Consider the following 27,664-nt stretch of genomic DNA (forward strand, 5'->3'; position numbering starts at 1 on the left):
CTAAGCCTGTGAAGTGGGAGGAATATAATATGGGCGGCCTATTTTATAGGGCAGTTGTTAGAATTCAGTGAGATACATTTAAAACAACTTAAAAAAAAAAAAAAAAAGCCCTGTGCTATCTGTAAACCTCAGTCCAAAAATCTTTAGGACTCAGTACAAAGAGAAATACACAACATCTTTACTATGTTTTTCAAATAAAGTATGAAGCAGACACTTAATTGAATACCTTAAATATCAACTAGAAATATTTCAGTCCTTAAGAAGTATCTGTTGGTGTCAATATCCCAGTTTTGCTAATTATACTATAGACTAGTTAAACTGTTATCATTCAGAGAAGCTTGGTAAAGGGTACATCAGAACTCATTTCTGCAACTTCTGTATGAGTTTTAAAATGTTTCTAAATAAATATGCAGGCACACAAATGATGTGAATAACTAACTTGGTGTTTTCTAAAAGATGCCACAAGGGAATATGTTTTAAAAGGGAATATGTAATAAAAGAAAAGTAGCCAAGACAAAATGCTAGCTTGTTTCAGTTATCAAATAAGACCATTACCTCTAATAATCAAAAAGAAATTTCTCTCCATTCATTAATGAGGCTATTGCCATAAACCACAATCTTAGGTTATAGTTCTAAGAGTGACCTACAAATCTGGCCATTAGAAAAATGCTTATCTGCTTATAATATAGCTTAAAATTAACTTCAAAGTTGTCTGTCTTAACCCTAGTTTTCTACTTTTCTCATAGGCTTTTCTAAGGCATTATTACCTGTTTGTATCCATCTCTAAATTAGCAATATAGTGAAATAGACTAGATACTTCACTGTGTGAAGCCCTGAAATTCCAGGAAACTAGAGTTGACAATATTAGAAGGAATAGAAAGAAATAAATCGAGACAGAAATATATCAGCAGAATAAATTAATTAACTTGCCACCCAAAAAGGAGCAACAGGAAAGGCCAACACACAAAAATAAACCATCTCCAACTGATGTTATAAACTTGACATGGTAAAGAACAAATTCCAACTCCTTCTGGGATTTTGCTGCCATTTGTTTGTATTCTGAAGAGTTTAAAAAGTTTGAACCTTCAGAAGAAAGACTACTTTGTATTCAATACAGAGCAACCTTATTATACTCAATGTATCTTATCTTGGGAACATAAATAATGAAAGTAGAAAGAATGCTCATTACTATTTAATTTCAATTACACAAGACAATATGAATTTAAAGCTCATCAAGACCAGAAAACAAACCTGTTATGAACTGTTTTGGCTTAGACACATCTCCTTGCCCCTCTAGCATCTCCCATCTCACAGCCTCTGGCTTTTTCATTTTAATTTCAATCTGTAGGAAACACCAAATAAAATCCATTATTCAATGTAAAATACACAATACAGTAAAAAATGCAATTGTCTTAAGTCATCAAAGTTTTATAAGAATTAATAGTGTCTTGAACAGTTTTCTTAAATTATACAAGGTTAAATTTGAAGAACTATGAAACATTTATTTTGTTTCTACACTTAAAATTCACCCTTCAAAAAACAACATACAAACTATATAAGCTACAATTAAGAAGAGTCTTGAAATCTATGCTTTTTTCCTTCTAGAGCAGTGTTCTCAACCAAGAGGATTCTGCCACCCAGGGGACATTTGGCAATGTCTGAAGACACTGCTGGCTGTCATAACTAAGGAGAGAGCAGGGGTGGTACTGACATCTAGTGAATAGAGACCAGGTATGCTACTAACCATCCTGTAATGTACAGGGCAGCCCCCCACAACAAAGAATTATCCAACCCAAAATGTCAATAATGCCACCACTGAGTAATCCTGTTCGAAAAGAATTACTATATTTACATGTGCATTAATTTGTTTTAGAATGGAGAAATTTCATTGTATAAACGTAATTAATGCTAACATTTTTACATTCATTCATTCAACGAATAATTACTAAGCATCCACTATGGGAAGTATAGTCTTCAAGACTAGGCGAGATTTTAAAAATATTAAAGACACATTCTTAATCACTTGGAAGTACTGAGATACTTGAAGAGAGTTATTGAAGAGGCAAATAAATGTTCTAAAAACTCAAGAGAGATCATACCTGCTTGTGAAGAGGAACGATTTCAAGGCACCTTGAAGGGCTTTGGGGGATAGAAGCAAGAGTGGAAGGGGTAGGTCTACAGAGGCAAAAGGAATGGCCTAAACTTGGAGCTCTAGGGTATGAAAGGACACAGTGCATCAGGGAGTACAGAGAAGACCAATTTACCTCAGGTCCAGGATTTATGTCAGAGCAGTGAAAACTATAGATGGAAAAAGAGGTGGAAGGCTGACTATAAAGAGCTTCAGACTAAGTTCACTTTTTTTTTTTTTTGAGACAGAGTCTCGCTTTTGTTGCCCTGGCTAGAGTGCCGTGGCGTCAGCCTTGCTCACAGCAACCTCAGACTCCTGGGCTCAAGCGATCCTCCTGCCTCAGCCTCCCGAGTAGCTGGGACTATAGGCATGCGCCACCATGCCCGGCTAATTTTTTCTATATATTTTTAGTTGTCCTATTAATTTCTTTCTATTTTTAGTAGAGACCGGGTCTTGCTCTTCCTCAGGCTGGTCTCAAACTCCTGAGCTCGATCCGCCCGCCTCAGCCTCCCAGAGTGCTAGGATTACAGGCATGAGCCTAGAATTATAGGCGTGAGCCACCGCGCCCGGCCCAGACTAAGTTCACTTATTAAAATGAAAAGTTAATGGCATCCTAATAGCATCTAAATCAAGGCTGGTCCCCTAGAACCTAACCTTACCCCTAACACACACTTACACAGCATTTATACATAACCTTTTGTTTTCCTTATTCACGTAATGCTCTCACTCCCATTTTTAGCCTGGCAAAAATCAGCACTTTTAGTGCAAATATTAAAGTAAACACAGTAATAAACAGATCAAATTAGAATTTTATATTCTAATATTTTATCTATGAAAAGGATCATTACTCTTGTAAATAAGAAAAAAATCAAAAGACAGATTTGACCCCCTCAAAAAAAAGCCCATCTACCCGCCTGGTTCTTTGACTTCTTTATATCAGATAACTCATTTAAACCAGCAATTTCTGGTAATCTTTCTACCACATGCATTTAGAAAGACAACACTCAAAATCTGTATTTTAAAATACCTTAACAAAGCCATAACGGAGAAACCTGCCAATATTTTTAATCAGACATGGAGTGATGGTACCTGGAATATGTGGTCTCTAAATGTCTATTTTTATTTAAGAGCACAGAAATGTAAGAATTGTTTTCACAATAAAAGAAAAACATGAAACCATGAAACAAATGTCACTGGGGCAAGAGCAAAAAGTATAGATAGTATCTTTAACGTAATTTACATGCTTAAATTCTATATATATATATACACATATATATATAAGAAATACTTCATAACAATTTATAGAATTGCCTAAAGTGAACAATGATTGATTTTTATAAGGTAAATACTACCAATGTTTTCTCGTAAGTGACAGTACTCTGGTTACTTTGTCACCTCTGGGATATTTATCAAAAGGGGACAGAAATCCAAAGGCTGGCAATGACATAGCAACAGTTACTGAAAAGTGCTATTGATGTGATCCTAAATTTAAAACTGCATCTTACTCCTTTAATTTTCAACTCTTCTGGAAACGAGGGCCTGGAAAGCAGCGTGTACATCATCACACTAAACTTGGCCACAGGGCACTAAATATTCACACTTCATGTTCCTGTACTATGTATATACACTGTCTATAAAAAGTTCATTGTTTCAAAGAATAGCACAGATTAGCACTTACATGTATTGAAAGCTACTGTAACCTGAGTAATTGTGTAGTATGAACAAAGAGGCCTTTATTTATAAAGCCAAAGTCAAAGCTCTTAGTAACAACCTGTTTCAGGTGAGACAAGCTGACCTGAACTTAAAATTATACTTAACTCATTCATTAAAATAGCTGCATGTAATAAACCATTTTAAAAAAGTAAAAAAAAGGGATCGCGGGGACCCATTTTCTATGAATTCATTTTTACACCTACTTCACATTCGATGCTTGAACGTGGCTTTTTAAAATAAAGTTTTAAGCCTTGAAGATTCTGGCAGATAATTCCGGACTTAACATTAGTCCAATTTCAGAGATTTCTATTGCCATCATTAATAAACTACTCTGTGTTCATTTAAGTCAAAAACACCTTAAAACTTAACTTAAAACTGATAGTTTGCTTGAATCTTGCTCTCATATGCATGGGGAAGGCTTTCATGGTGCCATAATAACCCAAAGCAGTATCCACAGGTTTTTTTTTATTATTATTTGTATATATTCATGTGGTACAAGTGCAATTTTGCTACATTCATATATTGCAATGTAGTGCTTCTGTGTTTCTGCATATTTAATTGCTGTATCAAATCCCTCTGATAATAGAATAGCTCAGTCTTCCTGAGGCCAGACTAACACACCTACCTTCTTTTATATTCAAATCATTTTATAATCAATTTTTAAAATGCAAAAGATGGTAATGAATCATCTCATTTCAAACACTTACTGAGTGCCTACTCTGAGCCAGCCACTGTGCTGTTACGTAAGGACAGAGCCTCTGTTGTTCCTAAATTAATCAGGAGACATTCTCATAAACAAAACAATTCTAGTATGTGTTATGTGTAGTGACAGACTACATATTGGGAAATATCAAATTATCCAGAAGGAAGTATGCTAAAATGTCATCATGGTGAGTCTGATTCTTCTTTACCTTTTCTAAATTTCTGATGATGTGCTATGATATGTACTTATTGCTTTTATAACCTGAATAAAACTCTAATCAGGATAAAACAATAAGGACAATAGCAGTAACACTTATCGAGCACTTATTACATACCCTATGTGCTAAGTGCTTCACATACATCATCTCACTTAATAGAACCACCATATAAAAGGAGATTACTTATCCATATTTTAGAGATGAGGGAGTCAAGGGATGAAATAACTTGCAGAAAATGCCTTTTTCAGCTAGAATTTTTACTTATTTCTTCAGAAATAAGCAGGGGTTGAGAACAAGACCAAAAAAATCAGTTGTGTAATTAGAGAAGAGTCACAAACAGGCGCCATTTGTCGGATGTATGAGTATATCTCAGTGAGAACAACAGGGTTGTTGTACAGGGTTCCTATGAGAATTAAATGAGACCATGTATGAAAAGAATATAGCACTGTTTCCGGCAAATAACTAACAAATGAATGCTATTATCAGTATCTTCATCATTATAGTCAGCTGAAAAACCTGGGTTTTTCATGTCTGAGTTCAGTTTCTCTCCCTATAAACTAGGAATAAAAATACCTACACAATGCAGTAATTTTGAGAATTACATGAGATAATACACAATACAGCATCTGGCATATGATAAAACAGTCAAAACAACTATTGTAACTCTCCACAGGTCAAACAACATGGGACTGGCTAAATAAGCTACCGTACATGCATACAATAAAATACTTTGCTGTAGAATATTTAAGAGCATGATAAAAATATCCACAATGCATGATTAGGTTTAAAAAGACAGACACTATGAGCCAGGTGCAATGGCACATGCCTCTAATCATAACTGCTCCGGAGGCTGAGGTAGGAGAATCACTTGAGCCTAGGAGTTAGAGATCAACTTGGGCAACAGAGTGAGACCCCATCTCAAAATAAAAACAAACAAAAAACCAGAGAGTATGTATAGTAAAATCCTTCCTTTAAAAATATTTTTATTTCCCATGATTCCAGGTCTTCCTATTTTATATTGTATAATACAGAAAAATTACTTTGACTAAAAATAGGAATATAGGAACATTCTGCAAGGGTAAATTTACCCCAAAGGACTGAGAATTCGTATTCTTAAAGGAAATGAATATGGATTTTTAAAATGAACAGTCACAGTATAACTACTATTCACAATTGTGACAACAGAAAATTGTCATGAAATTAACAAGATGGAACAAAAGAAACACTACAGTTTAATTTTTAAAAAACGGGTTAACAGGTGGACATGAAAGCTTGTATTTAATAAAATGTAGAAATAACTATCAGATACTGAAAAAATATGAATTCTGCTCAAAAACATTAGATATTACACTGTGAAATATTTAGTTAAGTAGTGCTATTTTGGCTGGGCTCAGTGTGGCTCACACCTGTAATCCTAGTACTTTGTCAGGCTGAGGCAGGATTATTTGAGGTCAGGGGTTTGAGACCAGCCTGAGGAACATAGCAAGACCTCATCTCCACAAAAACAATACAAAAATTAGCCAGTCATGGTGTCATGCACCTGTAGTCCCAGCTACTTGGAAGGCTGAGGTAGGAGAATGGCTTGAGCCCAGGAGCTGGAGGTTACAGTGTTCATGTTAATTGACTCCTGCCTGGGCAACAGAGCAAGATACTGTCTCTTTAAAAAAAAAAAAAAAAAATTCCTGTAACAGGTCCCATGTACAAATTTTAATGCCCTCAAGTAACTACTTGACCTTCTGAGTAGTTTCCTAGAAATGGTGGATTTTCCCCAAGACAAAGGAGCTGAGATTCTGAAGGCCCCAGGGCAGACCTCCTGAAGCCAAGATTCAGTATTCCCCACAGCCTGCCCCCCAAAGCAGTAGAGTTACACCCCAAGGCAGGTAGCCCTTCCTTTAAAAGCCCAGTATCTCCCTTAGAGAGGGGGATTTGAGGCAGCTTCTCTTGTTCTCATCGGTTGTCTTACAAATTCCTTTCTTCCTTGGTAATTCTCCTTGTTCTCAATAATTGGATCTTAGTGCAAGGAGCAACAGGAACTAGACGGAAAACCCCTTGCAGTTTAGACATTTCATTAATGTAAGGGCCTTACCTCTTCCTATTTTCATCACAAATTATATTTCACTCAAATTAATAACACTTAAACAATGGCTATACGTGGATATGCAATATTAATTCAACCTTGAAGGTGGGAAAGAAAATAGGATTCTCAAAAGCAAATAGCTCTTTTAAGTTGCAGATTTTACAGAATCTCTAATTTTAAGCAGATTCTCCTAAACAAAATGTACCCTTTTTTCAATTCACATATAGACATCTCAACAGAAATACATTCAAGACATTTAAATACATGAAAAGCAAATTATTTCAGTACTTTTTCCTGTTAGAGTGATCACTAAATAAGCCTCAGGTAACCCAGAGATTTTATTTTCAGTATTTTAACATTGTCTCCCTCTGCTGTATGAAAAAAGAATTCAAAGTTTTCATCATTTATTTCTCTTAACATAAAATTAAGAAAAATTCTTTCAATGTTTCCTATAAAATACAGCTTAAAAGTTAGAAGTTTTATATACATGTATGTATAAAAATGTGGATCTTCCAGGGTCAAGACAAGAAAAATAATCATCCTTTAGAATACATCCTTAGAATCTAAGTTCTTCAAACCAGAACTGAGAAAAACCTAAGCAAAGCAGCACTAGCTTTGGCTGGCAGTCAGAAGTAAAAGTATGTCTCCTGGGCCAGGCTGAACAATTTAGTACTTGGGGAAAGCATTTAAAGTCCATGAACCTCAGTTTTTTTCCCTACCTGTAAAACTAAGAATAAAAATATTTACTCCACCAATGTCATAGGTCTAACATCAGAATCCAGCTGAGATTCATTAATTGAACAAATATTATTGAGCACCCCCTATGTACAATGCACAGGGAGAGAGCTGCTAAATTTAGCAAATAAAAATACAGCACAGAAAATATTTACACTAAAAATTATGCATTGTTTTTCTGAAATACAAACTTAATTTGGCAACCCTAACCGGGACACACACAAAGATACAAGACATGCTTCTTATCCTCGAAAGACTTACATAGGTACAAGGAATATAAAATGTATATATAAGCGAGGAACTATGTAAGGAAGAAAAGTGGTTACGTAGCACTTAAAGGAAAAGGGACAAAAAAAGCAAACTGGGACACCAGTAAGGTGTGTTGAGGAATGGTTAAAAACGAGAAACACTAGAAGGAGAATAAAAGCAAGAGATCAGACTACTTAATTACAACCTCAACTCTAGCCATACAGATTTGTGTATTTACCACACATACTACGTTTTTCCACAAGTACATGGGGTGGCTCAGTAATACAAGTTCTTAAATCATTTATCATCTATTCATACAAATCAATTTACATTTAGATTACTTCAAATGGACATGGATTAACAATCTCTTGATAAAAATATACAAAAAAATGAAACTCATAATTTTCTGACTTGTCTCATTCTCAAATCTTCCTAGAGTTTTGTGCTTGATTAAATTCTATTAAGCAAATTCCTCACTTATGTGGATAGGGCCAGTGACAGACTAAAATCCTGATACGATTTCATCCCTTTTCTCACTTTGTATTGTCCCAAGCAGCTGTTTAGATCTGCCTCATTAACTACCAGCTTTGTTCTTGGCAATCTTCAAATAAATAGGCAGAACTTTTCTAATTAGATGCAAAAAAGTACTTCTATACTTTGCACTTCCTGCTCCAATCCTGTGCAGCTATCCTCTTCTTTCTGCAGGCCCAGTCGTCATTCTTCATGACACAGGCTGACCCTGATCCTGTACCATGATAGGAAACCTCACATGTTCTTAGAACTTAATAAGTTAATAGCATAATATGTTGTAGGGATCTGTGTATAAAAAAGGTGTAATAATGGAAAAAGCCTACCTATAGCATTCATTCCCATTAACTCATTTACCAAATACCTATACACAATTTTACGGCTGGAAAGCTTTCAGAGCTCATTTGGCCCATATCCCTCATTTTGCAGATGATGAAAATTTAGTCCTATAATCATTTTGTGACGAGACTAAATTCACAGGGCAAGCAAAAAGTCAGTCAGATTTGATTTTCAGTTCAGTACTTTCCCCACTAAGTTGTACCACTACCTATATCTTTTAAGTGAGAGTTGAATATTTGGTGAATATTAATTCCATTGTATATTTTTACTTCTTTTTGAAAATATAAAGGAATCTAAGAATTATAGTTACTGAAACTACGAATTATATATTGCCTCACAGTAAAGTAACCTATAATTCGGCTTAATTAAAAAATAAAACAAAAAAGCAGACTCATCTATATAGTAGTTTGTATTTTGAAATGCATGAGGTACGGTGAGAAAAGTAGCTGTACATTAAACAGACAAATGGACAAGTTCAAGAGAAAAGACATTATCAGTATCCAATCTTAAGAGGCTGATTTTTATAACTAGCCTTTTTTTAAAAAAAACCTCCTTAAAGAAAAGTATTACTTTTCATAATAAAGTGCACAAATATCACACAAGCTAAGCAGATATTTACACTTCATTGTACTAGAATTCTGGGAGGAGAAGAACCCTGATACTCAAAAATTATCATTTTTATTTACCTGTCCCTTTTAATTTAAAGATACATGGCTGAAAGGATGTACAAGTTTATTATCACGTGGGTAATTAGTTCACCAGTATTTCTATATTCTGAAAATATTATTTGTGACAACCCTTTTCAATTGTCTTACCTTTGTTGAAAGTACTTTAAATGTGCTCTGTTCTGGTATTATAGGATAAAGAAGTCTGAGTTTCAAATTGTAATCCTCTCCAGATGGAAGTTTCACCAAAGCAGACAACTAATGAACACAAAATAATCACATTTTGTAAATTTATACATGATAGGTAAAATACTTAATGTGACTAATATAGAACTTCGATAATGTTGCAAATTATTTTAAACACTTTATATGAAATGTCAAAATAATCCTTTTTTCCCAAACTGGTATCCTTCAGGTGATTTCTCATATACATAATTAAATAGCAGAAAAGAATATATTTCATAATATTTATCACATATTTAACATTTAGATCTCAAGCAAACAAAATACACAAGAGTAAAATCATAGAGTATATAACAAAAAGAAACTATTCATGTACAAAACATAATTCTAACACTACCACTCAAATTATCTATCATAGGTTCTCTACTAAATGATTAGAAACCAAGTTATTAAAAGTCATACTCATTTAACATGGTTAGTAAATTCTAAGACATGCATAAATCAAAGAATTAGACCTTTTTCATAAAGTATACCACACAAGTATTACCAAATCACATTATCTTATTAATGTCAACCAAGTTGTTTCGAATTCCAAATTTAAAGAAAAAAATGTATACCTAGCTATCACCTACAGCATACACATTCTTTTTTTTTTTTTTTTTTTTTGACAGAGTCTCGCTGTGTTGCCCGGGCTAGAGTGCCGTGGCGTCAGCCTAGCTCACAGCAACCTCAACCTCCTGGGCTCAAGCGATCCTCCTGCCTCAGCCTCCCGAGTAGCTGGGACTACAGGCATGTGCCAACACGCCCGGCTAATTTTTTCTATATATTTTTAGTTGTCCAATTAATTTCTTTCTATTTTTAGTAGAGACAGGGTCTCGCTCTTGCTCAGGCTGGTTTCGAACTCCTGAGCTCAAACAATCCGCCCACCTCGGCCTCCCAGAGAGCTTACAGCATACACATTCTTATCTCAAAACTTAGAATGACTCAAACTTAAAAGCGATCTTCAGATTTTACTCAGCATTGTCCATATTATCTCAGGAAGAAATGGCATATATCTGATAAACTGATTTACATTATTCTGTAATATGCTAAACTTGTAAATAGAATTTAATCTCAATATAAAAAATGGTTCCAAGACCTCTTTTTCTGAAAATTCCACATTTACATCCTTCTTCTGAACATTCTTGATCATAAGTGTAATGATTACTTGAGATTCTGTTTGATACCAGTCATACCTATTTAAGAAAAAAAGAAAAACTTAAAACAGCACTTTTAATCTTCTTAAAGTTGTTCATCAAAATAAAAACTAGTCTGATAAAAAACAAGAGCTCCACCTTGAGGAACAAAATAACAAAGTAGCTGTTGATTCACAGAAACAATTTACTGTAACTAATTTTTCTTGGTCTGTACTAAGGGAAAAAACCCAGTAAGGTAGATGATTGTCCAAACTTTCACGATTGACCTAAATACTTACATGATTTTCTGGGTTCTGACTTACATCTCTAATATTGTTGTGCTCAAGCTAATACTAAGATGAAATTTGTTCTAAACTGAAACAGTTATATACCATCAACAGAGCTTTATACTCTCATTTCAAACAAATAATAAAGATGAAACAAACATTCCTATCGCTATTTTATGGAAGAGAAAACCTAAGCTCGGAAAGGTGAAACAATCAGCCAGTCAGCAGCAGTGGTACACCAGACCTAAGTCAACACTCCCAGCTCTTTTAACTGAAGCTGGAAGCAAGACTTGAGTAGAGGGAACAAAAGCAAATAAGCCAAAATTAAACTAACAGAAGTTTAACTCATTGTGTCAGGCACAACATTATATACAATACCTTCCTTCAACATGAAGGTACATGGGAAGACTAATGTGTCTAGAGATTCTAATTACGTGTACCCTTTGAACTGAAAGCTCTAACAATGTAGGAATCCTCACTTTCAAATTAGACTAAACTCTAAGTCTAGTCCCTGAGAGCAGAGCTATTTATCTATCCTGCCACTACCGGATTCTCAGACCAAGCACAGTGCCTGCTACACAGTACATTTATTAAGTGTTGGATTCTTTATGCTCCAAACGCCTTAATTATTATTTAATGGTTAAGTGCCCTACCCCTGCTGCTGCTGCCACTAAGGCAAGTCAAAGTTCCTTGTCTACTAGATACCTGGAGTTTCATCCTGTATCATGTATCCTATAACATGAACAAATTGTTTTAATGTTTCTAAGCCATTTTAGGTAATTATATCAAAAAAGCAATCTTCATTAAAGAAATGAACCTCAAGAGTCTCAGTTTTCCTTTGAAAATCAGTGAGGATGCAAAGCTCCAGATCAATGGCTTGTGTTTCTTCCTGTTACAGTCCTAAGAATACAAGTTGTACACATGGCTAATGAATAATTAAAAATAAAATCAAAGTCTTGCTAATTGCTTATTCATTATTGCAACTGCTGCCCTCAGCAATATTAACTTTTAACTCACACACAATGTTCCTATGAAAAATTTACTCCAAATATAAAAGGCAGGGCAAGTTACAATTCTGTCAAGCCTACTACTAACCTATTTACCTGTAGTAACATCAATTTAACTGGAAGAAACTTTCCTTAATATATGGAAAAGTGATATAATATGAAACCAGGTGAAGTAACTTTAATGATGAGAAATGATATGAATTTAACATACGTAAAAACACTAATACTAACCCTTAAAACAGTCTTAAAATTAGTTGTACGTAGTCTATAACAATTTTAGAAAACAAAACAAGAAAACACTTGAAATCATATGGTATGGACTTGCTTACTATTAAACTGCAGGTCTTTTCCCCCCTTTAGGCTTATTTATCATGTACTATTTTATGAAAAAGAAACACTTACTTGATTTTTGACTGATGAGTCCGCTGGGATGTAGACTGATTTTGGCAAATTGAAAGAGAAAGATTTTTACAAGTTAGTTTAGCAAATGGTATATTAAAATGCATGCATTATTAATTTACCCAACAATAAAGTTATTTTGATATGGAGTAATTATATGAAAGTCTTCTTCAAAAATAAAACACAGTAACTGTAATTGTAAAATAATACATCTTCACCAAAAAAAATCAGAATATTCAGCATTTTAATAATTTTATTAGTTTCAATTTCAAAAAAGATTTTTCTAAAATAAACGTTTAACATGGGGGAAGGAGGACCAAGGGCAACATATGTAACCTAAACATCTGTACCCCCATAATATGCTGAAATAAAAAAAATAAAAATAATAATAAAAAAAAAAGTTTAACAGAAAACTTTCTAAAGGTATGGTTGGAAAAGGTTACTTATATAAAATGTCCAGTTCTAAGATTCATTAACTCCCCACACTAAAAATAACATTAACACTTTAAAACATTAACATTAACCTTTCCTTTTGTTTTGGTTTTTTATTATCATTTTTTTGAGACAGTCTTGCTCTTTGGCCCAGGCTAGACAGCAGTGGTATCATCATAGCTCACTGCAACATCAAACTCCAGTGCTCAAGCGATCCTCCTGCCTCAGCCTCCTGAGTAGCTGGGACTATGGCCTGTACCACCATGCCAGCTAATTTTTCTATTATATGTAGCAGAGTCAGCCTCCTAAGTAGTTGGGATAATAGGCGTGAGCCACTGTGCCTGGCAGCATGAATATTTTAAAAACCATTTTTAATTTCACTTGATCAGCCTAAATAAAAACAAAAAAAAAACATTTTTAAGAAATAGAGCATAAGCTTCAGGCTTAACAATGATGTCAAACACTGCTCTGGACACCCGTAAAGGAACATTTCCCATGGTGCCTTCCTAATAATGTTTTTCTTCATTTATAGCCTCTCTGCAACATACATACATCATCATCCATCAAGAAAAAAAGTGACTCCTGACCAGTCTATACTTTCCTAAACTACATATGCACCCATTAAGACTATAAATCTAAAGAACTTGTCCTGTGTCACAGGCAGTCTCTAAGCTGTCCCTAAAGGTGAAGGGAAGAAATGGGGTTTGGAGTCACACACAGTGGCTAGTGCCTGAAGTCCCAGCTACTCAAGAGGCTGAGGTGGGAGGATCACTTGAACCCAGGAGTTCAAGAGCAGTCTGGGCAACATATGAGAGCTGAAAAAGAAGAGAAAGAAAAGAAATGGGTTTTGGAGCAATGAAATAAGTAAACCACTCTAGAGATCTGAGTCTAACTCAGAATTACCCTCCAGTATTGAGGATTGAGAAATATCTGACTCTAGACCATATCAAATAGAGATACTAACTAATACAGATTATTCTAGTTCATCTGAGTACTGGGATAAAACTAGATTGATCCAGAGCAGTGACAAAATGCACAAAGGCCACACAACTTGTTTGTGTTACTAGACAAAGTCCCTTTTTTGTTATCCAAATGCCATTCTTTTGTCTTCAGGCCTAGTCCCAATCTCAAATAATATAAGACCTGAACAAAACTACTGTCAGGTGAAGAAGGAAGCCAACTTTCCCTCCTGAATCCATTCCCCACTTACCACCCCTAGGAATATGGGCAAGCACGGAGGTATAGAGACAGCTGGACAGGGCTCACTAATGGAGATGTTCAAAATCCCAGTTACTACATATGCATATGTTGCCTGAAATTCACAATAACCTGCCTGAAGTAGATCAGCTTTATTAGCTCCAGTTTACACATGGAGAAATCTCAGGCAATAATCTCAGTATTACAATGGGAATTTTGGAAGACAAATATACATCTTCATTGGGAAATGAAAGAGACTCAAAAAGTTTAAGTAATTGCCCATAAAGAGAGTTAGGACTATGCATGTTATCTCCCAATTCCTTGTTATTTTATTTCTTGATTAATTTACATAGACACTAGAGAACATTATGTTAAGTAAAATAAGCCAAGCACAGAAAGACAAATCTCACATGTTCTGATTCATATGTGGGAGTTAAATATTAAAAAACAATTGATCTCATGGAGACAAAGAATAGAATAATAGTTACTAGAGGTTGGGAAGAGTAACCAGGAGCAGGGGATAAAGTGGGGATGGTTAATAGGTACAAACATATAGTTAGATAACTGCATAGAATGAACGAATCTGATAGCACAAAAAAGTGACTATAGTCAACAATAAGTTAGGGTATACTTTGCACATTGTATGCCTGTATCAAACATCACCATGTACCCTATAAAGATACACAAATATTATTAATAGGACCCAAAATAATTAAAAACAAAAAAAGTAACCTTTTTTATCTGTTTAAACAGCTAAAAAAGCATTAGCCATATTTTAACTGTACTATTATATCAACCTGTTGATTAAAAAATAAAAACCACTTTTATAACTCCACCGTAATTTTTAGTAACTAAAAACACCTGAAGATCTTCATTCCCAAAACGACAAACATAACCACTGAATTGGAGATAAATATTTCCAATTTTACTTAATCATTGTGTCTTACCCTACCAGAAAAGTCCTACATGTGATTCCAACTGCTTAACCTAAATAAATGTGATGACTTTCTAGTAAAAAATAAGAAATAATCATCCTGACTATACTAAAACATAACAAATCAACTTGAACCACGCAACCAATTCGTTAAAATAGCCTAATAATTTTCACAACTATAAACTTTATACTTTTTTACAAAAAAATATTTTATTTCAGTTACTAAAAGAACTAGTATTTAAACAGAATTGCATAATATTTAACTAAGAGATAGCTCATCCCAAGTCCCATCTCAAATATATTTGGTACTTGAAATTTAATAAAATTAAGTAAAAACATGAAGGATGAAAACTTTGGACTTACCACGTCAGATTCTGATCCTATTAAAGCAAAGAGGAAGCATTTTCAGATAACAGTACATTTATAGACAAAGTTACATACATGATTTCTATGGCTCAAATATACTGATTAAGCTAGCCAATTCTCCTAACTTTCAACTAAAGGAAAGTGGTTTAATTTTGCATCCTGGAATAATTTTAGGCGCCTTACTAATTTCTTACTAGTAATATGTAAGCAAATCCATCCAAATCTCCCTTTCAACATAAGAAACTAGGCAAAAATTAGTACATCTTTGGAAATCCGTATCTAAAGGAACATGTACTACCTAGAATCATAAAGTTAAAAACAAATTTGTTTAAACCAAAAAATTTCAAATGTTCACTTCTTTTTAAAAAACACGGGAATCTACATACCATTCTGAGCTTCTTGACATCTTTTAATCCAGACATTGAAATCAGCATCTGTACCTATAAAGAAAAAACTGACTATAAATCACTCATATGCACAACCTAACATACTCATTCAACAAATACTTACTGAATACCAACTATGTTCCAGGCACTGTCCTAGGCACTGGGGATTCAGTGAATAAAACAGACAAAAACACCTATCCTGATAGAGCTGACAGCACCTTTCTTATAGCTACAAATATTCTAATAGGTTCAAGATTTAGTTGTTCTTTCTGAAAAAAAAAAAAATCTTCTTTTAAATTAGTTTCAACCTCACTAGTTTCCTAGATATACATAATCTACACTTCTGCTCATCTTCCTGTTTTTTTTTTTTTGAGACAGGGTCTCGCGCTATCACCTTGGCTAGAGTATCGTGGCGTCATCATAGCTCACAGCAACCTCAAACTCCTGGGCTTAAGCAATCCTCCCACCTCAGCCTCCCAAGTAGCTGGGATTACAGGCATGCACCACCACACCTGGCTAATTTTTCTATTTTTTGTAGAGACAGGGTCTTGCTCTTGCTGAGGCTGGTCTCAAATTCCTGACCTCAAGCAATTTTCCTGCCTCAGCCTCCCAAAGTGTTAGGATTACACCCCCTGTTCTTAAAGGAGCTTCCTCGCACACAACAAAAATCAGACCTGATTCAGATTCCCAGTATGTCATCAGGGTAGGAAGGTCTGGTAACTGGCAGCTGGCTGAGGTCCAGAAGCCCTTCCTGACCCCAGCTCACTCTTCAATGCAGCTATCTATTCTGCCTCCTATTCTCTCAGTGGCTTTACTTGTTACCATATCTTTCCTACCAACACCAAGAAGCATCTTTGTATTTTGTGAAGTTTTGTTGTATCTCCAAGTTACATGAAAGTCAAGAGACTACAGATGATGAACTATGTATTTACAGATAGCAATGTAAATACGTACACATAAACATATTATTCACTTCTGAAGACCCAGAACAATGATTACATCCGAACAGTCACAATGTAATAATTTACATTACATCATAGTAATTTACATTAAGAAAAACAGGGCCAGGTGTTGTGGCTCATACCTGTAATCCCAGCACTTTGGGAGGCTCAGGCAGGAGGATCACCCAGCCTGAGCAACACAGCGAGAACTGGTCTCTACAAAAAAACTAAAAATTGGCTGGGTGTGGTGGTGCATGCCTGTAGTCCTAGCTACTCAGGAGGATCCCTTGGGCCCAGGAGCTCGAGGTTACAGTGAGCTGTGATGGTGCACAGCACTCCAGCCTGAGCAATAGAGCAAAATACTGTCTCTTCAAAAAAAAAAAAAAAAAGTAAAAGTACTCTAAATAAAAAAAGTTGACTAATTCAAGCTAACCATAGGCAAGATTAATCTAAAAAATAAAGAGTAATTAAAACTAAATTTTCTGATTTATAAAGAAATTCAACTATATAGGTCTTAATTAAAAATTTAAATATACTCTCACACTTTATTCTAGTGGTGAACTACTGTATCTAAATCCTAGACTTGAATAACCCATTATTCAAATAATCAGTAAATAAAACCAAGCTTCCTAGCATACAAAAGGGGAAAAACGGTAATATTCTGCATTAATGTTTCACTTTGTCTGATAAAAATGGAAGCCTAACAGTTTAACCTAAATTTTTCCTGGAATTAAATTTAAAGATAAATTTGTTTTTACATTAAATACTCTCAATAGCAATTTTACCAAAGAGGCTTTCTTCAGAAGGACATTTCTGAAATAATTCTAGGATGAATTTCAATGGCATGATATTAAGATATTACTCAAGGAAGGACTTTAGGCAGGAACTTTCTGTTGCTCTTAAAAGCTAAGGAATAGGGTTTAGAAATATTGAGGATGGAATGACTCATGCCTCTTCAAGGTTTTCAAATATGTATCAAGGCACGAGACAAAGAGACTCTTCAGAATTTGCTAAGAGTGCAGTTATGCTGTGTTGCTAACTGAATAGCCATATTATTCATGTACTAAACTTGGGGTAAGAAAGTTTAAGAACCTCTATTGCCCAGATCTCTTCCTTCCTAATTTGTAGCTTCCATTTGCATAGTTGGGCCTAAAATCCTTTCCTTTGAGTAGGTATACAGCAGAAAAGCAAACATTCAAAGCAGTACGGAGTAAATTTTTTAAAATTTAATATACAATACCGGGCTGGCCACAATGGCTCATGCCTGTAATCCTAGCACTCTGGGAGGCCAAGGCAGGAGGATCGCTTGAGCTCGGGAGTTTAAGACCAGCCTGAGCAAGAGCGAGACCCCATCTCTCCTAAAAGTAGAAAAATAAGCCGGGCATCGTGGCATGCGCCTGTAGTCCTAGCTACTCAAGAGGCTGAGGCAGGAGGATCCCTTGAGCCCAGGAAACTGAGGCTACAGTGAGCTACAATAACGCCATTGCACTCTACCTAGGATGACAGAGTGAGACTCTGTCTCAAAAAAAAAAAATAACCCAACAACAAAAAAAACCCAATACGATAGAGCAGGATTTTGAACCAGGTACATATTTGCTATGGGGGACTGTCCTGTGCATTAAAGGATGTTTAGTAGCATCCCTGACCTCTACTCACTAGATGTCAGTAGCAAATCTCCCATCCACCAGTAATGATAATCAAAAATCTCTTCAGACATTGCCAAAGTCTCCTGGGAAGTAAAATCGTTTCCAGTTAAGAACCACTGCCTTAGAGAATCATAACATTCTATCATAAAAATAAAACGAAAATACAATCAGGATTATGTAGTTTACAATTTTTTCTTTTCTTTTTTTTTTCCCAGAGGAAAGGTTCTGCTCTGTCGCCTAGGCTAGAGTGCAGTGGTGTGATCACAACCTTCAACTCTTAGAATCGCCTCACAGCCTCGCCAGCAGTTGGGACTACAGGCATGCACCACCATGCCCAGCTAGTTCTAAAATTTTTTGTAGAGACAAGGTCCCGCTATGTTGCTCAGGTAGGTCTCGAACTCCTGGCTTCATGTGATCCTCCCGCCTTGGCCTCCCAAAGTGCTGGGATTACAGGCGTGAGCTGCCGTGTCCTGCCTACGATTTTTGTATAAGGTTACTCACAAACTCTTTTAGTATTTTGAAGATTTTTATTTTATTTAGCAACAGAATCTTGCTCTGTTGCCCAGACTGAAGTGCACTGGTGCAATCATAGCTCACCAAAGCCTCAAACTCCTAGGATCAAGGTGTCCTTCAACCTCGGCCTTCTGAGCAACTAGGACTACAAGTGCTCGTCACAATGCCCAACTAGTTTTTTTTATTTTTGTAGAGATGAGGTCTTTCTGTATTGCCCAGGATGGTCTCAAACTCCTGGCCTCAAGCGATCCTCCCACCTCAGCCTCCCCAAGTGCTGGGATTACAGGTGTGAGCCACTGCACCCAGCCTTTTGCAAATTTTTAAGTACTTGAATCTCACAATTTCTATATATATGTCTAGATATCCATGTTACTATGAGAATTTTCACATATTCCTCTCAAAAACATGACATTAACAACTCACAATACTCTCAAAGCTCCATGTTTCTTCTGTACCCACTCATAATTTTCACCCAAACTTACACTTCACTTCTCCATAGAAGACTTTTTTGTAAGACTTTCCATCTCAGCAATCTGAATACTTAAAATGAACAGACATCTGAACAAGAAAGCAAATTAAATTTTCACTTCTCCATTTTAAAAAAAAATGAAGCCAGAGCACATTACAGTGTTTATACATAGTTTTTGGCTTCTAATGGTAAAGTTGTGATTTCAATGCCCCCAAAAGGGCTAATTTAATCAATTTTAAGTGATTTCAAATTCTGCAATCAATATGTCATTACGAGAAAAAAGTGGGTTCCTACAATTATTTTGAGATTAACAAAATTTAGCTATGGAATTTAAGATATAGAAATAATAGATTAGTTTATTAAGTATAATTCTAATACTTACTATATAATTTTTGTCCTTCTGTAAAAGTTTCTAGAGCAGCAGCATAATTTTTTTCATGGTATTCACATATCCTGCGTAAACATATTAAAAATAAATTAATACATGTGAGATCACGAAAAATAGCCTTCTTTCTAAACAAAAGTCTTAGGATTTTCTGTTGTTAAAAGAAAAAAATTATCTTATTTAAATGTTAGTAAGCCAAGAGACTTTCTAAAATGCTGTAACATCTAGTACAATCCCCATTAAAATTCAATTTTGGGACTCACTTCAGAAGAAATTTGATTTTAACTGTACATACTTGCTTTCTCCAAATTATAATTACATGAAGGAATTAAAGAAGTTTTTTGTTTGTTTGTTTTTTTGAGACAGGGTTTCCCTCTGTTGCCGAGCCTGGAGTGCAGTGACCCCATCACAGCTCACTGCAACCTCAAAGTCCTGGGCAAAAGCAATCCTCTTGCCTCAGCCTGCTGAGTAGCTCGGACTACAGGCACGTGCCACCACACCCGGCTAATTTTTCTATTTTTTGTGGAGATGGGGTCTTGCTCTTGCTCAGGCTGGTTCCAAACTCCTGAGCTCAAGCCATCCTCTGCCTCAGCCTTTCAGAGTGCTAGGATTCCATTCACGCCTGGCCTAAAGAGGTTTCTTAAGGAATAAAGTCACACTCAACAGAAATAAGCTGGGATATAAAGTAAACAGATACAGAGCTTTCATAACATTAAATGTAGCCTAGCCAGCTTGGCTGAGAAATAGGACGTTCTTTAGTCAGTAAAATACGGTAAATTCCAAATGATGAATAAAAAAGGGATATGAAATCTATCAGTTTCATCTATACCTTGCAGTTATTTCAATTATCACTATTTTAAAACACACTAACTATAGATCTCCTATCACATACTGTGGTTAACATAATAATAGAACTGTACATTCTATTTAAAACGGAATCATATCTCAGCTATAAAATGTATAAATATAGAATTTTATCACTTATATAAAGCTTTCAATGGACTCATTCAACAATTTAAACACCTACTATCTATAATCCAAGCTCAACAAGAAGAGTAGTTATTGCATACCCTTTTCTCAGCATAGCAGTAGAATTATTTGGATTGAGTTCAAGAGATTTCTTTGCATCAGTGACAGCATCTGCATAGAAAAAGATGGGTTTTTTTTGGCACTTATTTAGAAATCCTAGCAAATACTACACAAAAAATTTGAATCTGATTCTGATTTTTAAGTTTTCAAGTTGATGGAAAGGCCAAATGGTTTTTTTAATAAATTAGGACAAGCTAATCCAAGATATCACTCAAATAAATAATACTCTTCTACCTTCCTCTCAGCCTAATATTTAGCTTCCTTTTTAAAGCTCTTCATGTGTCACAAAGTTCTCTTCTCATTAACATCATTTATGTATTCTGACTCAAGTTATTGCGTTTTTTCCTACCCAGATTCTTGATCAGAATAATTTTTCAAGTTACATAATACAGAAATATTCCTTTTTATTAAAAAATGCTAATAAAACCATTTCATTTAAATATTCTGTGAAACAGTAAATGTAATGTGATTCTTTATTAGCAGATCCAGTAATTATGAACAAAATCTGTATAAATTCTCCATTCACTGAAGAAGAGACACCCATAAAATTTAAATGGGTATTGTTTAACATAATGTTTGTCACACTTTAGCTACTTTACCTTGTGTGAATGAACAATTCAAAAATCCTCAAAGATAACCTCTATTTTTATTTGATTAATTTTGTCTTGGATAAAGTTTACAAACAATTTATAAAGAGGAGAAAATATACTATGTAAGAAAAGTTACCACAGTAATTCCCAAGAAGAATGTGACAATAAGCTCTTTGACAATAATATTGTGCATCATCTGGTTTCTGTTCCAAAGCCTTAGTCAGCTCCTACAAATACAAACATGTTGAGTGTCAATAAATGTTTTTTAAAAGCTATCGAGTTATACTTGAAACTATTTTTAATCACATAACCTACAATCATAAGCTATCTGGAGGAAAGACAGCAAGGAAACAATCTTGGAACTTTCCCTTGAAAGAGGATTAATATCTCCCCTTCTCGTTTCCCACTCCCCCAAAAACACACAATTTAATATAGTATCTATCTACTGTAAAGCACTTAGCAGTTCTTGGCCTAAAGTAGAAACTCAATAAATGGTAATTATTATCACCTCATTTATTTGGAAGAGCTTAGTTGAATAACATTGACCATCACAGATATTCTCCTTTTAATTTGGAGAAGACTCAAAAGACCATGTACAATTTGAGATGCCTAGAAAATGTGAACTTGTGCAATTAAAACAAAACAAAACAAAACCCTGAAGTTAAATCTAGAGCTCAGGTTTACAGAATCAATAAATAAACAACCAAGCTTACCTGTCCCACTCCTACCCTGTCAATAGCAGACAGCCCTAACAGATTAAAACATTCTGTTCAAAGCCCAGATACAATCTCATAGATAGAGACAGCTGTTATCAACTGATCAAGCGTTAACAGCAGAGAGAGTAAAACTTTTCCATCCTGGACAGTCACAATATATAGGTGATAGGTGGAAAAATAATGATGCAAGAAGAGATCACACAATTAGTGAGACCAAAGACAAGTGCAGGCAAACAGGGACACTTCAACTCTGTGCCCACTGCCCACACACTCCAGAGATTTGGTAGTTTTATTAAAAGGTAAAATTATTTCAATAGGCCAGGCATGGTAGCTCACAACTGTTTAATCCTAGCACTCTGGGAAGCTGAAGCTAGACAATCGCTTGAGGTCAGGAGTGTCAGAACAGCCTCAAAAAGAACAAGACCCCGTCTCAACCAAAAATAGAAAAAATTAGCTGGGCGTGGTGGCGTGTGGCTGCAGTCCTAGCTGTTCGGGAGGCTGAGGCAGAAGGACTGCTTGAGCCCAGGACTTTAAGGCTACAGTTAGCTGTGATGATGCCACTACACTCTAACTGGGGCGATGGCACGTAACTCCATCCTAAGTCAAAGAGCATCTGAATACATTGCTTTGTGAGAATCACACTACTAGGTAAAAGCAAAGTCAATGACGTGTGGCTACTGAAATAATTCTTTTTAAATTTTTTTTAGAGACAGAGAGAGTCTCACTCCATCGCCCTAGTCCAACAGTCAACAAGGCCAGTGCACTTTACATCAAATAATTACCCTCCATGCCCTGAATCACTGCCCTAGATTCAAACATTCCTCTTTTACCTGGTCTGTACCACTATGTTTCTGCTATCCACTATCACTTTGCCTTCTCCAATCCATTCTGCAATTCAGAAAATTTCACTTCCTTCCTCCAAATTCTTCAGAGATTTCCACGATCATATGATAAAACTAAAAAAAGCATCTACTAGGATTTAATGTCTTTGATGGACTTGGCCTTTCTCTACTTATTTAGCCTTTATCTTCCCAAAATGTGCCTTCTCACATTTTATGTTCAAATAGACTAAACAACTTTTATTTTGTTATGGAGTCCTTACCATGTGCCAGGCACTGTACTAAGCATATAATATAGAGTCCCTCACTTATCTTCATAGTAACTCGTTCAGGTAGCTCCCATTTTACAGATGAGAAATCTGCACTACAGTGATGACAGGAACTCTACTGAGGTTACAGAGTTATGAAACCAGGATTTGGACCCAAGACTTTCTGACACCAGAGCCTGGGTTCTTAAGCACCATGTGTAGTGGGACTCAAAAGATTCTCAAACTTCACACATTTTCTCTACCTACTGAATTGCAACCTCCTCTATAAAGTTCTGTGTTGTTTTTTTTTTTTTACTCCCCCAGTCAGCCTCTATTCTATGCTCCTTTATACACGACCCCATTATAGTAATTATCTTATATTTTCATCTTTAGTTTCCTACTTCCCAGTTATAGCACTTGCCACTAATGTACACTGTTGAATGAAAAATATAAAACAGCTTAAGTGATATCAACAGTTTCCCCTTTATTCCTAATTGGATGCTTTTATATAAAGATATATACATTTTAACCAACATACTATCAGGTGATCTGAATTACAAAATGGCTACTATTAAAGGAGCCCTTGGGAAAACACAGAGGGACATACACTCATATTCATAATCAAGGTTTCAGCCCTATTTATCATTAGGCATTATAATCTACATTTATCTGTTCATCTTGTGAGAAGGTCATCTCAAGGTTTAAAGGGAACATTTCCTCTTCTTTTTTTTTTTGAGACAGAGTCTCACTCTGTTGCCTGGGCTAGACTGCCGTGGCGTCAGGCTAACAGCAACCTCAAACTCCTGGGCTCAAGCAATCCTTCTGCCTCAGCCTCCCGAGTAGCTGAGACTACAGGCATGTGCCACCATGCCTGGCTAATTTTTTCTGTATATTTTTAGTTGTCCAGCTAATTTCTTTCTATTTTTAGTAGGGTCTCGCTCTTGCTCAGGTTGGTCTCAAACTCCTGACCTCGAGCGATCCTCCCACCTCGGCCTCCCAGAGTGCTAGGATTACAGGCGTGAGCCACCACGACCAGCTGAACATCTCCTCTAAACAGAGGTGGTTCTTATCATGATCATCCTCACCACACCCAGAGTTTCTGATTCCAGGTCTGTGGTGGATCCTCAGAATCTGCATTTCTAACAAGCTGATACTGTAGCTGGTCTGTAGATCACACTTTTGAGGACCACTGTTCTATAGCATTAGACTAAAAATTAGGAAGCCTGTGTCCTGCAGCCCCCATTCTGCCTCTAACTGGCTGCATACATCTCCATGACAGATCATTTCGATTTCTCCGGGTTTCAGTTTTCATCTGTAAGTTGTAAAAAGATGAGTAAGAAGTACTGGAATACATGAGCTGTAAGGACTTTCAATAAGAACATGCATTTCTGATGAATTGCCAAGTGATGCTGCTACTGCTGGTCCAAGAGCCACAAGTTAATGACCAAGATACAAAAATTAACCACATGCCCATTCTATGGATAGTATATACAACTAAAAGAAAGGAATGCATACATGCACTAAAATACATGTACAAGAATATTCACAGCTTTATTCATACTAGCTAATAACTAGAAATAAGCCAAATGTCCACTAATAAAGTGTGCTGTATTTCTACAATGGAACATTACACAGCAATGAAAAAGAAATACCACTTCACACAATATGGATGTATATTCACATGATAATTAAAGCAAAACCAGAGTAGCTACACTCAACAAAGCACCTACTACATAATTCTGTTCACGACTGCAAGAAAAGCAAACCTGACGGAGATGGGAGGTCAGAACAGGAGTCAGCTGGAGAGTAAGGGGAATTATTGGCTAGGAAGGAGCACGAAGGAGGCTTGTGAACAGAGATATTTTTTATCTTGATTTGGGTGGTGTACATATACGTAAAAACTCATCAAATTGTAGCCTTAAGATTTGTGTTATTTACATCACATATCACACCTCAACAAAAAATTCCAGTAAAATAAGCAAGATGGAAAGCAACAATGAAATTCATTACATTAATATCCTTAAAAAGCAACATTTTTCTTTTATTTTTTATCTGAAAAAATCCCATTCAGAATAAAAGCAACTTTTATGTAAACTGGATTTGCAAAGGAAGCATGAGGCCAAACAGGACCATAACAAATGTAGACTCAGAAAATTAATAGCTGTCTAAACACAGATCAGTCAGCAATATACGACTTAAGAAAAATGATCTGGGCCAATTATGTTTTGCGCTGAAACAAAACAAAACAAGAAAAGAATTTTCCAGTTGGTAGCAGGGTAGAAAAATTTGTGGACTGCGGCTATAACCCAATAATGGTGATGCCTTACAGTTATGATCCCCAAACTCCTGCCATCATCTAGCTCCTAACTCCGTGAGGCCACCCTCATTCTTGGATTTTCATAACATTCTATGGATTGGGGACATTGGGAGGTAGTTCTCCGTGGGCCTCTCATGTGTCCAGTTGTCTTCTGAACAGAGGTACTGGTCTGGAGAATGAAGCCTTTGTTCTGGGTAATTTTTTCCAGAATGTTTGCATAATGAACAGCCTTGGTAGACAGAGATAGTGTGGCCCTTGTCTAGAGCAAAGGGAAGGTTTGTTTACTATCCAGTAAAATAATGTATCTCAAGGGGGCAAAGATCAGGCAGGCTTAGGCCCATTATAAAAGATTCAGATTCCCTGCGTCCTGGGCTCCTCATATAATGTAACCCACTGCATATACAGGTATTATCTGACCTTCTTTGTGTCATCCTGTGGGATGTGGGGTTTGGGGAACTGACACAAAAATGCTGATACCCTGGCTTCTGCTATTGTAGGAATTAATAAACTATCCTTTGCTTCTGGGGAAAAAAAAAAAAAGAAAATGAATAGCTGTCTAACGGACAAAGAATTGTGGAGAAAAATTATCAGCTTCCTATAACATTATTACAGTACTGATCCCAGAAACCTTACTGAATCTCCTTAGTTGAAGCCTATACGTCCACATCCAAAAACACACCCAGAGCTTAAGAGGCCTTATGTGACCTAGCCTCTGGTTTTCTGTAGAATCTTATCTCCTACTCTCCTCTACCACTCCACTCGGATCAAATGGGCCTTTTTGCTGCGCCTTGTATAGGCCAACAATCTTTGCACTGGCTTTTCTTTCTGCCTGGAATGCTTGTTCCCCACAGCTTTCAAGCTCACTCCTTTGTTTCTTGAGGCCTCCATTCAAATATCATCTTCTGGGAGAGACTCTAGTACCCCGTGGCAAATTTCTTTTAGAAGTCATAGCTAAGAAAAAGGCTGTCTTGCCTCAAATTCCTAACCTTACTTATGTTAGACCATGACAGCATAATAAGGGTTTCCTCTTTTCTGTGCTTGAAAGCAAGAAACTTCTCACTAAATTCTGTGACCCAGAGAATGGTGTATCTTTAGGTTGGTCTCTCTTTATTTCTTATTATTTAATTCTTGCTCTTTTACAGACAGCTTTATAGTCTGTCTTCCACTGCACACGTACAAAAAGTGCTTTCTAAGTCAGTTAAGTATATAAATAAGACTTCAACTCATAGCAATAAGCTGTTTGCACTCAGCAACTCCAAAAATTTTTTTTGATGAATAAACAAGTGAGGGAATAATGAACAATGACAGACACCTGGAAAGTTTCAGGGAACTACGGGAAGAGGTTTTTGTTCCACAGCTCTAAGTTCACACACACACTTAACATACGTAAGAATATTACATAAGGCGAAGATGACTGTCAAATAAAGTGAATGAATTTCATCAAACCAGACTTCACTTTCTTCTTGTAGTCATAACTGCCATTAAAAAAATCCTTTCAGGCCATCTATGCATCCCCTAAGAAATAAAATGGCAGTGGTTTTTCTTAGGACCTGCAGGGAGGCAGGAGTCCGGGAGTGCAAAGGGCAAAAACAGGGGTCTGGGGTAAAGGGGCCACTGCAGAACACAGAAAAGAGACTGAGGGGCTCAACGTTGGGGCCGACACGCAATCAAAACAGCAGCCCAGGTCCCAGGAAGGCAGTGTTGGGAAGAGGCGGGGTCAGCCAGAACCCGACGCAGCCCTCCCGCGAAGGAGAGTGAAGGAGGCAGAAAATGGGCTCTCTCACCTCTAACGCCGCCTGGGGATCCTCGTCGATCAGAGCATCTGAGCAGCTCTGGAAAAACCTGCCAGAAAAACAACGACTTCAGCAGGGCTCACTTACCAAGTAAAGGGGGATAAAATAAACAGCACAGGAAAAAAAAAACACGTACCTCTGGGCTGTTGCAGGGCCTGCTGCAGCCGCCGCCATTCCCGATAGTCACAATTGCTGCCGCTGAGGCTGCTACTACCGCGGTTATGAGCTCTGCCACCGCCCAAGGGGGAAACTTCTGGAGAAACACCAACCGGGCTTCCGTCCTAAGCAGCCAACGAGCAGCCACGCAGCGTGCGGCTGGGGGGAAGGGAGCCGACAAGCGGGCGCGGGGCCGGCTGGGACCGTGGAGGACCGCGTCTCCTAGCCCGGCCCTCCGTCCC

General features: G+C 36.4%; 1 protein-coding gene across 3 annotated transcripts in view; it reads right to left on the minus strand.

The window, feature by feature from the left end:
* Window positions 1-27,664, minus strand: part of SUGT1 (SGT1, suppressor of G2 allele of SKP1 (S. cerevisiae)) — a 38,050-nt gene extending 10,386 nt beyond the window's left edge. The window contains exons 1-12 of one of the 3 annotated variants that reach the window (XR_001137692.1): window positions 27,403-27,664; window positions 27,258-27,315; window positions 21,490-21,580; window positions 20,745-20,814; window positions 19,672-19,742; window positions 17,926-18,019; window positions 15,721-15,774; window positions 15,332-15,348; window positions 12,409-12,431; window positions 10,676-10,772; window positions 9,505-9,612; window positions 1,252-1,342 (exon numbers count right to left, since the gene is read on the minus strand). Coding sequence is in view for 2 of the 3 variants with exons in the window: in XM_012649168.1 (XP_012504622.1) it covers window positions 1,252-1,342; window positions 9,505-9,612; window positions 10,676-10,772; window positions 12,409-12,443; window positions 15,332-15,348; window positions 15,721-15,774; window positions 19,672-19,742; window positions 20,745-20,814; window positions 21,490-21,580; window positions 27,258-27,315; window positions 27,403-27,440 (730 nt within the window). In the remaining variant the exon portion in view is untranslated. Of the gene's footprint in view, window positions 1-1,251; window positions 1,343-9,504; window positions 9,613-10,675; window positions 10,773-12,408; window positions 12,444-15,331; window positions 15,349-15,720; window positions 15,775-17,925; window positions 18,020-19,671; window positions 19,743-20,744; window positions 20,815-21,489; window positions 21,581-27,257; window positions 27,316-27,402 lie in introns of all 3 variants that reach the window. The other 2 variants (XM_012649176.1, XM_012649168.1) reach the window with 2 other exon arrangements.

The sequence above is a fragment of the Propithecus coquereli genome, unplaced genomic scaffold (genome assembly GCF_000956105.1).
Source record: "Propithecus coquereli isolate 6110/MARCELLA unplaced genomic scaffold, Pcoq_1.0 Scaffold11, whole genome shotgun sequence".
In the NCBI taxonomy this organism is placed as follows: Eukaryota; Metazoa; Chordata; class Mammalia; order Primates; family Indriidae; genus Propithecus; species Propithecus coquereli.